Source organism: Schistocerca americana, chromosome 5 (assembly GCF_021461395.2).
Source record: "Schistocerca americana isolate TAMUIC-IGC-003095 chromosome 5, iqSchAmer2.1, whole genome shotgun sequence".
Taxonomy (NCBI): Eukaryota; Metazoa; Arthropoda; class Insecta; order Orthoptera; family Acrididae; genus Schistocerca; species Schistocerca americana.
The window spans coordinates 481,846,779-481,864,701 of NC_060123.1; the positions used below are offsets into that span (position 1 = coordinate 481,846,779).

Sequence of the window (17,923 nt, forward strand, 5' to 3'; positions counted from 1 at the left end):
TGAAACACATTTTGATCACTGACAGAAGCCAGCTCTGCACTCACAAATCACAGGAATTGTGTGACCTTTGTGTGTACATTTGGTGCCCTGTACCTACAGAAAGTTACTACAGACTACTCAAATCACATAGAACTGCTGCTGTATTGTATTTGGAAAGTAGAGCAATATGCTATTAAACAAGCGGTTGTAATGTTTTGACTCAGCAGCGTATATAAACAATATCCTCTCACCAAGCAAATTTACTTTTCGAATTCATTATATACTCTGTCACCCTTCTACTTATTAACAGAATATTTGGTACCTACATTACAAAATATGCCAATTGCAGGATAAAATTTATGTTCTTGCTGTAATATACCTCAGTTCAGCTTCTTCTTTCTTTCTTCTCTCTTCTTCCTTCTCTCTCTCACGTTGCTCTCGAAGTAACCTCTTTTTGTCTTCCCGTTCTTTACGATCCCTTTGTTCACGTTCTGCTTGCAAATCTGGATGCTCTTCACGTTTTGTTTTGTTTAATCGATTCACAATTTCGTTGTTTCGTTTTGCCACTCGAATTTTTCGTACCTGATAAGCAAATAACACAAACAATGTTTTTATAACTCCGCAGTCTCCAATAATACAACTGTTCATTACAAATACAAATGGAAAAAGTACTAATACTAAAATGGAAATAAGTGCTACAAAACTATTTCTAAGTACTGTAGTCCACAAAACTCTACACTTTGTTTGGACACATGTGCATGGTTCTATTGGAAGAAGCATGCTGGTATCTTCTTCCAATATGTGAAATACTTTACCTGAACTGTTACTTCATGGCCTACTATTTAACATGCAATTTGAATCATAGAGTAATACTGCATTTTTCACTGCACAAGATATTGGCATAAGGAAAAAAAGCCAATGGGCTGCCAGGATGAAACTCTCAGTTTCGGTGTCTGATACACAATGTACCATCAAACAAACAATATTCCACTAGTCATGCAAAGGTAATTCAATAACAACGTAAAATTAGTGACATTGATTAAACGTGCACAGTTCTATAATAAAGAGTGTTACAACATAAAATAGGTTCAGATTAACTTCTTTCTGTCACTTCCTGCTGTAACTAACAAATTTGTGTGTGTGCCCCTTCATAGTTCACAAGTGAAGTTTACACTTGATTCAGCCACTAGAGGCCACCCAGCCTGCTAAAGACAGCAGCTGCCTGCACAGCCTGCTTGCTGCACCACCTGCTGAAACTAATGAATATATAGGCCAGAGTGCAAGGCTGTGCTGACCACTCGTGTATTGCTAATTGTATTGTATCTTGCCATCCATGTGTATGTACTGTTTGAGCAGTAAATTACAGGGTTCTTGGGTTAGATTACCTCCTCCACATCTATGGAACTATTCAGAGCCAACTTGAGAAATAAACTCTGGAAAAATGTACAAAGTATTCCAATAATCTACAGCCGAAATAATTTTAGTTCATTCCGAGAAGACACTGATGCTTGACTTTCCCAAAGCCACAGTTCCAGATTTCATTTTCCAAGGTCCAAGTGAAATTCGAGGAGAATTATCTCTGCCCTTTTTTATATATTTCCTTCCCCTTCAACTCTTAAAAATAAAGAGATAAGACTGTTATTCAATCAGCAGAAAAAACCATTCATTCTTTGCATATTTATTTAATGCAAGAGACCCAGAGATGGTTTCCAGGAAGTATGTTATCATTTGGCTACTGTTGTCGGTAACTATTCAACACTATTCTACTCTTCACCACAGAAGAAGAAGATACTGTAGATGGGGGCTGGGGGTTGTTTGGAGGAAGAGACCAAACAGCGAGGTCATCGGTCTCATCAGATTAGGGAAGGGTGGGGAAGGAAGTCAGCCGTGCCCTTTTAAAGGAACCATCCCAGCATTTGCCTGGAGAGATTTAGGGAAATCACGGAAAATCCAAATCAGGATGGCCAAGCACAGGATTGAACCGCCGTCCTCCCGAATGCGAGTCTCTTCACCACAACTAAGCCATATGCAACGTATTTGATTTCTCATTAGCAACAAAAAGAACAGTTTATGACTAACATAGTCACACAACATACAAATGATATCCTAACAAAGCTGATAAGGAGCACTATAACATTAAAAAGTTGAGAGAGAGCTTTCTCCATGTCATATATGTTTTAATTAGTATAATGTTTTTTAAACAGTAAACCCACATTGTGTGTAAATTTTTACATAAGAACAATGCTCTACTAACATGGCAATAGTAAAATTGAAGGAAATAAATGCATGACTACAATTTTATGACATGAATAAGATAGAGTTTTGAATTCATTGTATTGTTAAGCATATCTTTAACATTTTCAAATGAGTACAGTCACTAACAAGGAGAGGTCCCAGTGATGGGATCGAATTTTTGAAACCATTATACAGTTACATAGGTTACTGCGAGTAATAGCCAAAAAAAACAAAAAAACAAAAAACAAAAATAATAATTCAGAATTTAGCGTGATGCTAAATAGCTTTAAAAAAGTTGTATTGCATAGACTGGTCGTGTGATGTAATGGATAGGGTGAGGGCTTTACATGCAGGAGGTTGTGCATTCAGATCTCATCAGTTGCATTAACTTTTTATATTTTTAAATCTCTATCAAACTGACTTTGCTCATCATTTTTATTCAATTAACTGATTTAAATATAATTTTTTATTTCCTTTCCTTCGTCACATCATCTTAATCATGATATCAACTTCTCCATTTGCTCTCATTTTTCTTCCTATTGTTATTTTTCCACTTGAAACCTTTGGTCATGTGTTATTAATTAATTTTATGTATTCATTTTAATATTATTTCTATTGTTTTTTTTATTCTACTTTTTTCATCCAGTTTATTGCATTCATTATTTCTATTCCTCATTTTGCTTATAACCTCTTCTTTCATTTAAATCTTCACCTGTTATTTTGTCCATAGTGCAGTAGAAATTTAGGTTCTGTTTTAAACATTTCTATGACATTTATCATGCAAAAAAAGACTGCACATACAGTCTTTAAAAAAATAAATAAATAAATAAAAAATAAAAAAACGCACATTTTTCACACCATTGCACGGTCAATATAAATAGATTATTTCATCTATTGTTGTTTAACAGATAGATTGAAATTTTCAATAACTGAATATTATTATAGATACATACAATCAAAATCACATTCACCAAAATTCGAAGTGGAAAAAGAATTATATAAAGAAATAAAAAATAAACCAAATTAAAATGTTCATACAGTGATTAGCACCTGACAAGATTGGTTGGTTGTTTTTGGGGAAGGAGACCAGACAGCGTGGTCATCAGTCTCATCGGATTAGGGAAGGATGGGGAAGGAAGTCGGCCGTGCCCTTTCAGAGGAACCATCCCGGCATTTGCCTGGAGCGATTTAGGGAAATCACGGAAAACCTAAATCAGGATGGCCGGACGCGGGATTGAACCGTCGTCCTCCCGAATGCGAGTCCAGTGTCTAACCACTGCGCCACCTTGCTCGGTGCACCTGACAAGATTCTAACCCACAAGTTCCTTCACGAGACACCCTTATCCTTTTTTAACGTTATTGAACATCGCACAAAATTTCAAAATTTTTGTCATCAGTTACTGCCATACAAGGGCTCACCAAGGTGAATGGCTGCAGGGTGTAATATCTGAGATCTTAACCTACATCACCGTACATTTGGTTCCAAAAAGTCGATCCCACTACTGGGGATCTCTCCTCATAAGTATAGATGAAAAAAATGAGAGAGCTACATGTTCAGTTGCCAGTAATGTTACAAATAAATTCTCTCAATAGCGACTCCTCAGCAACATTCCAATGACAACATCCAAATTTTATGTGAAGTGTAGTTTTCAAGGTAAACTGCTGTAATAAAATCATATTCAATTGCTAGCCTTTCACTAGCCCACTTAAAGAGCAACTTGCTTGGGAAGTTGTGATATTCATTCCACTTTTTCATGGCGTGGTGTTATTTGACTAACAACATCACAAAAACAAATATGTGCACAGGAAAGTAAAAAGTAAAAAATGTGAACTGTGTGTGACAACTGAACATCTCGACTGCAACAACATGCTATCAAAAACAGTAACAGCATCCACCAATGCAACATCAAAATTTCTTAAGGGGGTATTACATGACAATCCGCCAAGTATGAAACAGGTCTAATGTGGCTGCCATCTGGGGATAGAAAAGGTGGGGCTTAAGAGAATAGGAAACACATTACACTCGCGCGATAACAGACAGCAGTTCTAATCTCACGTAATTCTGTGCATGTGCACTACACAGCAATAACGCATGCACACAGCAATAACACATGCACACACAAAAGGGGGGTATTTCCAGTGTGCTTTCCATTTGCTATTGCTCATGGTTTACTTTTGTTGTCTGCAGCCTGCAGCTAACTTCAGGTCTTTGTATTGGAGCTTTTGCATGTTTTCATAAATGCCATAATTAAACAAATGCAATATTTTTTGCTGCCACACATTCCGTTACACAAGCTGTTTGCAAAAAGCATTCCTTGTATCTTGTACAATTGCCAGAAAACTGTGTGATAACTAGCCTGTAATGTAACAAGAAATGTACTTTATCAATGATATAAAAACATGGTTTGCTTTTTATTTGCAAGAAGGCGAATTTTTTTTCCTCGTTACTGTCACTTGAGTGAATTCCAACCTATATCATAGACAGAAGCTTGTCAGAACAAGCCACACTCATTCACATGAAGTTCTGAATTTCCTGTGATCTCCAACCCTCAATTGCTTCATTAATGGGAAATATATAACCCTGCCTTCTCCCCTTCTTCTCAGTCAGGGTCAAAACCAATAAGATTGGCATTTTCACATCATTTTGCTGTAAATCTAATGGTAACAGACGCTGCCAGGTCAATAACTCCAGAAATAACTGCAACCTCAACATGCAAAATGCTGCAATGTAAATTTAGATAAAGATATGCTTATGCAAACATGTATCATAATATGAAACAAACAGTTGAGCCCATAATTCACAACAGTAGTAACATAATTCTGTGATAGCTCCTTAAGAGAACAACAACTGCTTAACAAATAGTAACTTTGAGCTTCAAAAAAATTTTAATTTGAACACTTGCCACTTGGGGTGCTGCTGCAGAGGTGTACACCTTAAGTGCTTTGTGGAATACGGGCTTTACCTGCCTCAACAGGTTAATCTGAACGGTTATTATAGACAAACAATTTGCGTATGGGAATAAAATTCTTAGATGTTGCGAATGATTAGTATACTTAAAGAATTTACCTTTGTGCTCATTGTGTGCCATTCATTCTTGTGTTTCATATGAATGAGTAAAGCATGCAAATGACTTTCTTTTTTCTTTCCTTGAAGTTTATGCCATAAATATAGGTTCTTGTGGTGGGGTGCCTTCCTTTTCACCTCATTTGTTAAAGTTTTTAATTATAATGAAGAGTTTGCAATTAGCTAAAAACCTATTAAAAAACTCCAGAGGACAAAAAGTGACAAATACTAAAATTCGCCAGTTACAACTTGATTCTTGAACAGAGGCAGGACTTGTGGAGATGTCCAGGATTTTTGACTGCAGAGTTATAAATTGATAACAGCTGTGCAGCATACATGAATCTGTTACATCTTTCCCCTGAGACTGGAAACATTTATAATCAAGATCACTGCCTTTTGCTTTACAGCCAATGTAAACATGTATTCCAGAGAAGATATCCCACATTTGTTCTTGTAGTACTAGTTGCTTACCACCTTAAGAAGCTGTGACTATCCCCAATAATTTTATGAAGAATAATGCACTCCATAAAATTTTTTTACAAAATAAAAGAAAAAAGGTAAAATATTTTACCTCTTTATCTCGATGAAATCCAACTTGACCAACTTCCATGCTATCTGTTTTTTTCAAGTTGGACCACATTGTGTACACAACATCTACATCGTTAAGTTTATTGCCCTGGATGCTGTTAGCTTTCACAAGTTGTGCTGCATCTTCTAACACTGAAGTTGGTATATCATCTAGAGTCTGACCCTGAAACATTGTTGAAAAGATAGAAGTTATGTTTTAGGTATTACAGAGAATATAAATGCAATTATATTTATTACAGAAGAAGTAACAATCAAAGTTACATGATTAGGGAGAACAATTTTTAAAATCACAATAAATAATAAACCAGCAGGAAGTAATTTCGAACGCTGGTATATACCAGAACATAAAATTACAAACTAAATTTGTAAGCATCAGCATTCAACTGAATTTCAATGAGCTAATGATATTATGCATCATATCGTACATAATCAGCCAACATGGTTCTTTAAATAACTGGACTGTAAATACAGTTGGAATTTCACAATACATAATTAATAGAAACAGAAACACTTTATAAAACAATAATAACCATTCTTCCACTTGTTCAGTACACTAAAAATTTAATAGTAACCCACTTTGCTTAATTGCAACTATTTATGTTTAAAAACCACACTGCCTGACAAGAAAAGTGAAGCACCCAGAAGAGGCACAAGAAGTGAAATTAAACACAGGTTGAGAGAGTATGTGATGTTATTTTGGTGATTATAAAATCAAGTAAAATTTACAAAGAACTTGGAAGTATGAGCCCATTTATCAGTATTAACACTGGCATGCCACTCCAAAACACTGGGAGAATGGAACCTTTCCACGGAGCATGCCTTATTCACAGACAATGGTCACCAAGGGTAGTCGAGAATCGCTTCATCATTGAACACAATGTGAGCCTATTCATCTGTAGTCCTTGCTTTGTGACACATCATTCCAAACGCAGCCATTTGTGCAGTGGCAACCTATGTGTGGGATGGTAATTCCCTAGTCCTGCTGTTGCTATTCTCCAATCAATGGTGCAGAATGACACAGAATGTTACAGCAGGCCATAACTTGTTCTTGAATGGCAGGTACAGGAGTGAAGAGGTTATGATGTGCTTAGGGCATAATATCCTCCCTTGTAGCAGTCAAGACACAGCTGATCCAAATCTTAACGTGAGTATGCCTGCCCTCACATTCTCATGTAGCCCAACACCGGGCCACTGTCACGTCTGAATGCCCCGCGAATATGGATATCGCACAATTTGACCAGCCAGCCAAATGAAGATCCAAAATGGAGAGTCCAGTGACACTCTGTCAGATGCTGAAAAGATATTTCACACCAGTGTTTGGCATCTCTGTGACACACCTCTACACAGTTCACACCCCTTATATACCCTGCTTGGTAACAACACTAAATACAAACAACATTAACGCACTCTGGGGGTCGTCCAACCTGTCACAGAGAATTATACCTCTAATCATTTACATACTCGCTGATGGTGTGTACATGTACGAAGTTACACTCACATCCAATCATATCTTCTCAGTGGTTTGTTGGTTGGTTTAAAAAAGAAGGGGAAGGGACCAAACTGCAAGGTCATCGCTTCCTTGATCCCAGTAAAATAATTACACAAGGGAAAGAAGAAAAAAAGGAGACATACAGCACAATAACAGGAGAAAGGAAGAACCAGAAGAACGACACAAAAACAACCAACACTACTATGGACAAAACAGGAACATAAAACCACAGAGATAAGCAAGAAACAGGTAGAAGGGGTAAAAACAAAAGAGTAGATGACCGTGGTTGGCTAACCACGAGAATAAAAAGGAAAAGCCATCCACTCTGCGACACATTAAAACATCCATACTAAAAGCATTAGAGTGGAGAACACAAAGGGAGACAGGACATGCGCTAAAATTCATATAGAACGATAAAACCTACCGTCACTTATAAAACGTAAAACTAAATTAGCCAATGAGGCAATGTCAGCTAAAATTAATGGCTACGAGTCCGGTAACTGAAGACTCCATCGCAGGGCAGCCAAAGGACAGCTCACCAAGGTATGGGCCACTGTCAGCCGGGCGCCCCATTGACACTGAGGTGGGTCATCACAGCGCAGGAGGTAGCCGTGTGTCACCCAAGCATGGCCAATGCGGAGTCAGCAGAGAACCACCGAATCCCTGCAAGAGGCCCACATGGAGGACTGCCACACATTCGTAGTCTCCTTAATGGCACACAGTTTGTTCTGCATGTTGAGGTTATGCCATTTCGTCTCCTGAAGCCGCAAAACCTGAATGCAGGTCAGTTGCAGAGAAGGCAATCTCCATAAGCGGTTTCTGCATAGATTGTTTGGCCAACCTGTCTGCAAGTCCGATGCCTGGGGCTCCGACGTGACCTGGGCTCCGGACAAACACCACTGAATGACTGAACCGTTCCAGGGCGTAGATGGACTCTTGGATAGTCGCTACAAAAGGATTACGACGGTAGCACTGGTCGATAGCTTGCAGGCTGCTCAAGGAGCCAGTACACAAAAGAAACAACTCCCCAGGGCATGAATGGATGTGCTCAAGAGCACAAGATATAGCCACCAGCTCAGCAGTGAAAACACTGCAGCCAGCAGGCAAGAATGCTGTTCAATGTGTCCTCCATGGACATATGTGAAGCCAACATGAGTATCAGCTATTGAGCTGTCGGTGTAAACCACTTCCTGGTCTCAGTACATGTCAAGAATCGAGAGGAAGTGGCAGCAGAGAACTGTGGGGTTAACTGAGCCCTTAGGGCCATGTGAAAGGTACAGGTGAAGCCGCGGCCTAGGTGTACACGATGGAGGTGTGCGTGAATGCACCTCAGGTATCGGTGGTAAAGGCAAGGACTCCAATTCGGAAGGAAGGGATCGGATACGAACTACAATTTGAAGCCCAGACCTGGGTCGCCAATGCGGGAGATAAACCGTTGTGGGTGGGAAAAGGAGACAGTGATTCAGATGCGCAGGAGATCTACAAACATGCGCAATGTAACTCGCCAGCAGTAGTGCATGCCTAACCTGCAATGGAGGAACTCCGGCCTCCAAAAGGACACTGGTCACCAGACTCGTCCTAAAAGCTCCTGTCGCTAGGCAAATGCCACAGTGGTACACTGGGTCGAGTAAACGCAACGCTGAAGGCGTTGCTGAGCCATAAACCGGACACCCACAGTCAAGGCGGGATTGAACAATGGCTCTGCAGAGCTGCAGCAGCGTAGAGCGATCTGCACCCCAGTTGGTGTTGCTCAGGCAGCGGAGAGCACTGAGGTGCTGCCAGCACTTCCGCTTAAACTGACGAAGGTGAGGAAACCAAGTCAATCGGGCACCATAAACCAGTCCTAAGAATCGATATGTCTCCACTACAGTGAGTGGATCATCATTAAGGTAAAGTTCTGGTTCTGGATGAACGCCAACAGAAGTGCATAACACGTGACTTTGCGGCCGAAAATTGGAAACCATGGGCTAGAGCCCATTACTGCACCTTGTGGATGGCTTCCTGTAGGCACCGCTCAGCAACAACAGTACTGGTAGAGCAGTCCGAAATGCAGAAGTTGTTTTCATACAGAGAAGGTGAGATGGACGGCCCTAAAGCTGCTGCTAGACTGTTAATGGCCACTAAAAATAGAGATACACTCAATACAAAGCCCTGCGGAACCCCATTCTCCTGGATATGAGGGAAACTACGGGAGGTATCAACCTGGACACAGAAAGTACGAAGTGACAGGAAATTTTGGATAAAAATCGGAAGCAAGCCTCAGAGACCCCACTCATATAATGTGGCAAGGATATGATGATGTCACCAGGTTGTGTTATACGCTTTTCTTAAATTAAAAAAAATGGCAACCATATGTTGGCGTCTAGAAAAGGCTGTTCGGATGGCAGACTCGAGGGAAACAAGATTATCAGTGGTAGAGCAACCCTGGAGCCAATAGGCCACATGACTCCAGGACCCGACCCAACTGCCGACACACCATATGTTCCAGCAGCTTACAAAGAATGTTGGTGGGGCCGATAGCTATCCACACATCAAGCGGGTTTTTACCAAGTCTGAGCTCTCCCGCCATTGCGATGGAAAGATACCATCGCACCATATCCAGTTGAAGATGATGAGGAGATATCACATCCAGTCAGATGAGAGATGTTTAATCATCTGACTGTGGATCCGATCTGGCCCAGGAGCTGTGTCGGGGCAAATTTGCAAAGGGCACTGAGGAGCTCCCACTCTGCAAGTGAGGCGTTACAGGATTCACTGTGGCGTGTAGTGGACAAGAGGACTTTCCCTTCCAGCCTCCGTTTGAGAGTGTGAAAGGATGGGAGGTAATTCTCCGACACAGAGGCTCGCGCCTAGTGCTCAGGAAAGTGCTCGGACATTTCGTTTGTATCGGTACATAGCATGCCACTGATGGTAACACCAGGAACACCTGTTGGGGTCTGGTTCCCGAAAACACGTTTGATCTTTGTCCAGACTTGGCACCCAATGGTCGAGACATATCTCTCCCAACACTCCTGCTTCTGTTGTTTGATAAGTTGGTGAAGGCGTGCACGGAGCCGTTTACAGGCTATGAGGTGCTCCATGGAAGGGTGCCGCTTATGCCACTGTAGAGCTCGCCGACGCTCCTTAATTGCTTCAGCGACTTCCGGCAGCCACCAAGGCACTGCCTTTCGCTGTGGGCACCCTAAAGACCGAGGGATCGTGTTTTCTGCCACAGAAACGATTGTTGTTGTCACCTGCTCAACCATCACATCAATGTTATAATGTGGGGCAGATTCAATGGTGACAGCACAGGTGAAAGTTTCCCCGTCCATCTTGTTTGAAGCCCATCTGAGCAGTTGTCCGTGGGCCTGATGCCAGGGCAGAGACAGGAAGATGGGGAACTGGTCACTACCACACAAGCCATCAAGTGCTCTCCAATGTATTGATGGGAAGTCTTGGGCTGCAAATTGATAAATCAATGACTGAGTAACTACCATGAGCCGCACTGAAATGTGCGACGGCCCCAGTATTTAAGAGGCAGAGGTCGAACTGAGGCAGTAAAGTTTCGACATCTCTGCCTCTGCCAGTAAGCACGGTGCCACCCCAAAAGGAGTTATGGGAGTTAAAATCTCCCAAAAGTAGGAAAGGTTGAGGGAGCTGATCAATCAGTGCAGTTAATACATTCAGGGATACTGCACCATCTGGAGGAAGATATACATTGCAGACAGTTATTTCCTGCGTCGTCCTTATTCTGACAGCCACAGCTTCAAGAGGGGTTTGAAGGGGCACAGTTTCACTACAGACTAAGTTTAGGACATAAACAGAAACTCCACTTGCAGTCACTACGGTTTCTGTAGCATCCCTTATAGCTGCGGAGGACAGGGGTCCGCACTGCTGGGAACCAGGTTTCCTGGAGGGCAATGCAGAAAGCAGGTGTAAAGTTTAACAGTTGCCGTAGCTCAGCCAGGCGGTGGAAAAAACCGCCGCAATTTGAATGGAGGATGACATCATCGTGAGACTGGGAATGCACGGAACATTCAATGAGGCAGTTTACACCTCAGATCACCTGCTGCCGCCGACTTTTTGCCTGAGCAATCTATATCCATTGTGTCTGAGGATCCGGAGAGATCTAGGTCCTCAGCGGACGCCAGAAGCTCCACCTCATCTGCAGACACAGAGCTTGTAGGTAACGGTGGTGTGTGTGCCACCGCAATTCCCTTGGTCTTGGGGACCTTCTTTTTGGATTTCTCTCACTGCTCTTTGGATTACCCTGGCTGGGAGGACTTCACCGACTCAGTGTCCGGGACTGAGGATGAGCATGAAGCCTTACGACCAGCTGCTTTTGGGATCTTCAGCCACTGGTGGATGTTATATTTCCCATTAGCAGAGATCTGGGGAGGGAGTGACCCAAGGGACCTTTTCGTAGCAAGAGGAGCTGAAGATGATTTATGCTTCTCCGGCTCAGAAGTGGGAACTTATAACCCCAAAGGTTGATGGAGGGGGGGGGGGGGGGGAGGAGTTGCCCCCCGAAGTAGGTGGTGTGGGAGCAACAGGGAGTGCAGTGCCCCCCACCAAGGGGGCAGTTGTAGTCTTCTGCTTCTGAGAGGCGACAGGAATGCGAGGAACTGATGCGGCGACAACTGTTCTCGTAGCGGCGGCGTAAGAGAAGGTCATATCCACAGGATGTAAGCGCTCAAATTTCTTCTTAGCCTGAGTGTAGGTCCGTTGGTCCAGGGTCTTATATTCCATGGTTTTCCTCTCTTTCAGTAAAATCCTGCAGCCTGGCGAGCAAGGTGAATGATGCTCTCTGCAGCTGACACAGATTGGAGGTGGGGCACATGAAGTATTGGGATGTGATGGATGTCTACAATCTCGACATGTGATGCTGGATGTACAGTGGGAAGACATATGGCCAAACTTCCAGAACTTAAAGCACCACATTGGGGGAGGGATATATGGCTTGATGTCACAGCAGTAGACCATCACCTTGACTCTCTTGGGCATGCCCATGACTGGGCAGAGGATGCTGTTCTTATCAAGACTGTGCCAGAGCACATTTTGGACAAGCCCTCCACCTCCCCAAATTTGTCCTCCAAATGCTACACAAAAACTGAAGCTTCATGGACATGAAAGATTCTCCATCAACTCTCGTACATACGAGGTACCGGGGCGAATAAGCTTCACTGTCATCCTTAGCTTGGCATTCCTCCCACGATGTGTCCAGGGAGGGGAATGATTTGGGGTCTTATTTCTTAGCATTGAAATTAGACTATGCCCGCTTAGAGGTTGCTGGTGGCGGACCACCAGCAAGAGATGATGTACTATGCTTCATGGCGTGTCATCCACCCTGATGTCACTTATTCCAACCAGGGCTCCTCCCCACAGGCGTCACCCGGCCTCAGCAAGAGCCACATGGCAGGATGTCCATTGCCGGGAGTTATGATGCCCCAGGGAGATAGACATCTACTCCATGGCATATGTGGGGAGTTAATGGCGCAGGCATCAGCAGAGAGATTCCTGTGTTGTCAGGGGGCTACAACCAACAGGGTACATGACGGCCCCACCACAACGGACTGGCTACCATGCTGGATATGAGGTGCTAAGAAGTCCATGGTTATCGTCGGCGCAGAAAGCGACACTGCATAGTGCATGGTGGAAAATGCACCCAGGAAGGTGGCCTCACCTGAGAGATGTAGAATGAGCAGAACTGGGACTGCAATGCGTCGATGAGAAAGTGGGCAACAGTTCTCAATGCCCGATGGACACGATGCACCATGTAAGGTGCCTTCTGCAATTGGCTCACTCTTCGAGAAATTTTAGGAAGATGCCCATCACATAAAGGGCAAAACGTGAGAGACTCCTTTTAGTCGCCTCTTACGACAGGCAGGAATACCTCGGGCCTATTCTAAACCCGCAAGGGGGGGGGGGGGGCCTTCTGGGTGCTTCTTTCTCTTTTATTGTCAGAAGACAGTGTATATACAATCACATGGCAATCTGAAGTGTCTGGTGAAAGAGACAAACATTCTATAAAACTTGAAAACTAAGAAGCTGGCACTTAATCTCTTTCCCCATTCATATGGCATAATCTATGAGTTGTAGTTACGGAATCATGTCCCATTAGCGAATTGTTACTGAGCCATATTTCTACATTTAGTGACATTTTAAAGCAGTTTTACATACGAATAGTATACAACTTTGAGACATGTCCATGCAAAATACTCATGTTTATCAGTGATACCAAGATACAATATTTTAAGAATAGGATACAAGAATATTTTGATGAGGCTTATGAAGTAAAGAGATGCCAGTGAGATTCAAAGAATTTCTCAATAATCTGTGTCAATGTTAGAAACCAGTAACTGATATAACACAAATTTAAAGTATTTTGTAAATGGCAACTCAAGTAGTACAGTTGGAGAAGAAAGGAGTACACTGAAAATATCATCCTACAAGAATCTGATTAACTACATGCACTGACATATTTTTTTTTGAACAAATCATAAATCTAAAGATCACTAAGTGTCAATGGAATTTTTAACACAATTATTGAGTTGTACTAATTTACTAAGTCATATCCCTAGTGATACATGAAATGCAACACTAATGTGGGGGATTTTTCCAAATATGACTTTCATAAGAATAGTATCAGGAAAACTTAGTCAATTACCACCCAGTTTCCTTGCTGACTTCTTTTCTCTAAAATATCTGAGAAAGTAATGTGTGTGTGATCTTCAGAGCCTTAATTTTATAATTAAGCAGAAACAATTTACTTGGTACATCATGTTTGGCTTCCAAAATGATTGTTCTACTTGCAATGCCATATACATGTGCACTCACAAAATATTAAAAATATTTAATAACAAAACATCACCACCTACAAATTGTGTGAATAGTACAAAGCAATTGCACACAACTGCTTGTATTACAAACACATGGTTTGAAGCATAGCTAGCAAAATGAAACAAAACAGTGATGAAGAATTCAAATTTTAGTGACTACTGGGAATTTACAAATTACACAGCTCACTTTGGGTCCACTCTAAGTATTTGTGAATGACCTTCCACTTAACATACCTCAACCAGCATAGTAGTATAGCACAAGATTCAGCCGTGGTTCATCACACAGAATAAGAGTATTAATTGCAGAAAAACGACGACAACAACAGGATTGTTTGGACATAAATCACAAAAGTAAACAGTGGGAATAATATTTATCCATTGTCATCGTATAAAAACCTTTCAAGTAGTTAAGTGTTCTAATTGTGTCTTTGCTAGTGAAATTCCTAATAAGTAATCTGTCAAAAGTTTGAAAAGAACTGTTCGATGATAGAGGCTTTGTTTCATCAAAATATTCCCCTGCAAAGCTTCAAGTTTTTCCAGGCTGAAATTCCAAATTTGCCTTAATTTTTTTATGTGAGAGAAATTTTTTGTGTGGTAGCAAGTCTTACTTGGCTGGTTTACAAGGTTTTTTTTTTTTATCATCATGTCACTTAGTAGCAATTATTCGAAGTTCACCTATGACTAAAAACAAGATATACACAAACTGATTACTTTTGTTGTTCAAGAAATAATGGTCAGTTGTAATGTTTTCTAACACTGATACTGGAGATAAATTTCAAATTTCTCAATATAATCATCCTTCACATCATAATAGAAATACTATATGCATTATTTTACTGTTCAGGTTTGTTTGCTTTAGTTGAAACTTAATTCAGAAGAATAAGCATAATGTCATAGTATTCATCAAGAAGAGAATTTATTACTTTACAGTACTTTTCCATAAATCTAAATCAAATACCAATATTTCTTAAACACCCTGTCACCAGCTCACACGAAAACAGCTCCTGCAAAGCAGTCATATCTTGCATCATAATAATGATTATGGTAATTTAATTTTGCATGTAGCATTTTCTAACATATTTTCTTTTCTGTGACTGATTATGTACATTTTTAATCACCAAAAATTTAATTTTCAACTGCTTCAAATCATTGATTTTCTTTTTCCCCTTGGATTCCTTCCACTCTCATTTTGAGCTTTTACTAAAACTGATATGTTTTGTATACAACTCTTTTTCCATACATCATGCGTCACAGTTGCCTCATCGTGATGACAACATTACAACAATTCAATGAATTTCTTCACAATCAAAGGTTTCCTAAGCAGAATCTTAGCGTGAGCCATAACCTCGCTCCATCAACAATCAGTTGAACTACAATCATGCATTCTCAGAATTCCTTCAGTCTTCCAAAATTCCCTGAATTTTCCAGTACATTCTATTTCCCCAAGAACTTTCAATTTTCCCGACACTTAGCCACCGTCAGTTATTTTTAAAGCCACAACACCAGAAAAAATTACTATCATTACTCACTACTTAAGTTACCACTGGCTCAGAAGGGCTATGTAGTTCCAGAAATGCTTGACCATTTGTCCAACAACACACAATATCTCATAATTTGCAGAACAAATTTCAAATTTAAACTGTAATCATTTATAAGGACAACTCCCACAGCTCTATGGATGAATTTTTAGTTAGAAACTAATCGGCATATGTAGGATAAAAGATTTTTATTTTTTGAGTGGTCACTGATAGATACATTAATAAAAATTCTACACAATTGCAGTTAACTCTTTTTCTATATTTTTAGTATGATTATTTTATTATTCTCCAAGCAGCAATGAAGAGTTCCCTTCAAAGATTCAAACTCTTCTAAAACTAAATCTCGCTATAATTTTACCTCATGGTAAATAGAACACTGTGCAAGTAGGAATGGAAAATGAGAGTGCATGTCTCAACACACTTAAGTACTTCTCAATGTGTTTCTCATAAAGCAAGCCGTCAGAGTCTGAGGGCAACAGGCTCAGATGATTTGCATTCAGCCCAATAGGCTGAGCCATAAATGGAGGTACAGCCTTCTATTCATAACTAATAAAATACATACAATTTGGTGGTCCAGCAGTGCCAAACAACAAATTAGGAAAATTTGGACATTTCATTTGAGTTGTTCTGGTGTAAGAGCTGCGCTACACATAATACTTGTAGCACATACTGAGAACACTTAAAGGAATATTTCCATGCAACAACTGTCTTACTTGTCACTGTAATTATTATTTTCAAAAGCAGAAATATAACATGTATGACGTATCCTTTGAACCCTGAAATATTTCACGGCAAAGTAATAGTTCCACTTCTCTGTGGGTTACTACTGCCATTATGAATAGTGAGAAAAATATGTCACTCATTTTCTGTGGGGTGAATGTTTTTATTAAGGTTCGTTACGAACAGAACCTTTTAACTGTGTCACCAAAAGCGTAGTATGCCTTCACCTTATGGTACTGCTTCCTTTCTCACCTATTTCTGCTCTAGCTTCTTGTACAATAAGTGTAAAATGTAGTTGGACACTTACATTCTTTTGACTTTGGAGCTTGTGTAAGAGCTGAATTACTGTGTTAACAAGAATGCACAATACAGATTGTGGATGTTGTTGTGTTTGAACAACACAAAACAATTAGAAATTAAACATGATGCCAAATAAAATAAAATTGTAAACTATCATCCAGTTTAGACATGCCTCAGCAACTCTCAAATTTAGACTCGCCTCAAGTATTTGGTAGGGTTTTATTTAGTTTTATTTTTTATATAGGTTCCTACGGTGAAATTCTCAAGCCATCATTGACTGAACATGTATGGTTAAAAATGTGTTCTACCACAAAGGCAATTTGACACTGAAGGTTTTGTGTGTGTGTGTGTGTGTGTGTGTGTGTGTGTGTGTGTGTGTGTGAGAGGGGAGGGGGGGGGGGGGGATTACTGCAACAATGTTAATACACACACAGAAGTTGGGAAATTCTGAACTGCAAGCTGTGTTCACAAACACAGGCATGGAAAACAAAAACAGTGTACAGTGTCATACTAAGCATCAACATAAAAACATATCTTGTTTCTTCTGCAAAAGTACTACTTGAAATAATTTACACACATCTTTCAATAATTATGTAGTAAATGTTTTGCCCCAAGCTTCTGAAAGTGGCTTGATTATCACTTTTATTTGCAAAATGTTTCCTATTAGTGTTGGGTTCCAATAAATGTCACAAAATTTCAACATAATTAAACCAGTAGACTAAAGTGTATTCAGCTCTTCTGTACATGGACCACCATATTTATAGTATTTATAGCAGTGTCTTTAGTATGACTGCCCTGCTGGGAAGATAATGTTTCTACCTAAGAATGCATGGCAGGGTATGCCATGAATCACCGTTTCCAATCTGAAGTTGACCTGCAGAGTGAGACTATGTTCCACGTAAAACAAATATTGAGGCACAGATATCTTTAGTGTTTGAGATATCAATCAAAAGCTTATTCATTCACATCTTCCTTCAGAATGGTATTTACACCAACACTATGTTGATTTGCAGGCTCAAGCAACAGAGGATAGCACAGTTCACCATTTCCCTAGTGGTTTTACAAGACTCCTGAGAATTTGTCTCCTTTTCTCACAATGCTCGACCGAGACAACTGCCCATCCCTATGTTCAAATATCAGAGCACCATGAGTAATTACTAACCTACTGGATGCTAGTATTCACAGTGTGTAT

At 40.5% G+C, this 17,923-nt stretch overlaps 1 protein-coding gene across 1 annotated transcript in view; it reads right to left on the reverse strand.

Moving 5' to 3' along the window:
* LOC124616073 (coiled-coil domain-containing protein 25) overlaps nucleotides 1–17,923 on the reverse strand; it is a 53,473-nt gene that overhangs the window by 15,535 nt on the left and 20,015 nt on the right. Inside the window, exons 4-5 of the mRNA XM_047144309.1 lie at nucleotides 5,850–6,029; nucleotides 359–561 (exon numbers count right to left, since the gene is read on the reverse strand). Coding sequence (XP_047000265.1) covers nucleotides 359–561; nucleotides 5,850–6,029 — 383 coding nt within the window. The remainder of the gene's footprint in view (nucleotides 1–358; nucleotides 562–5,849; nucleotides 6,030–17,923) is intronic.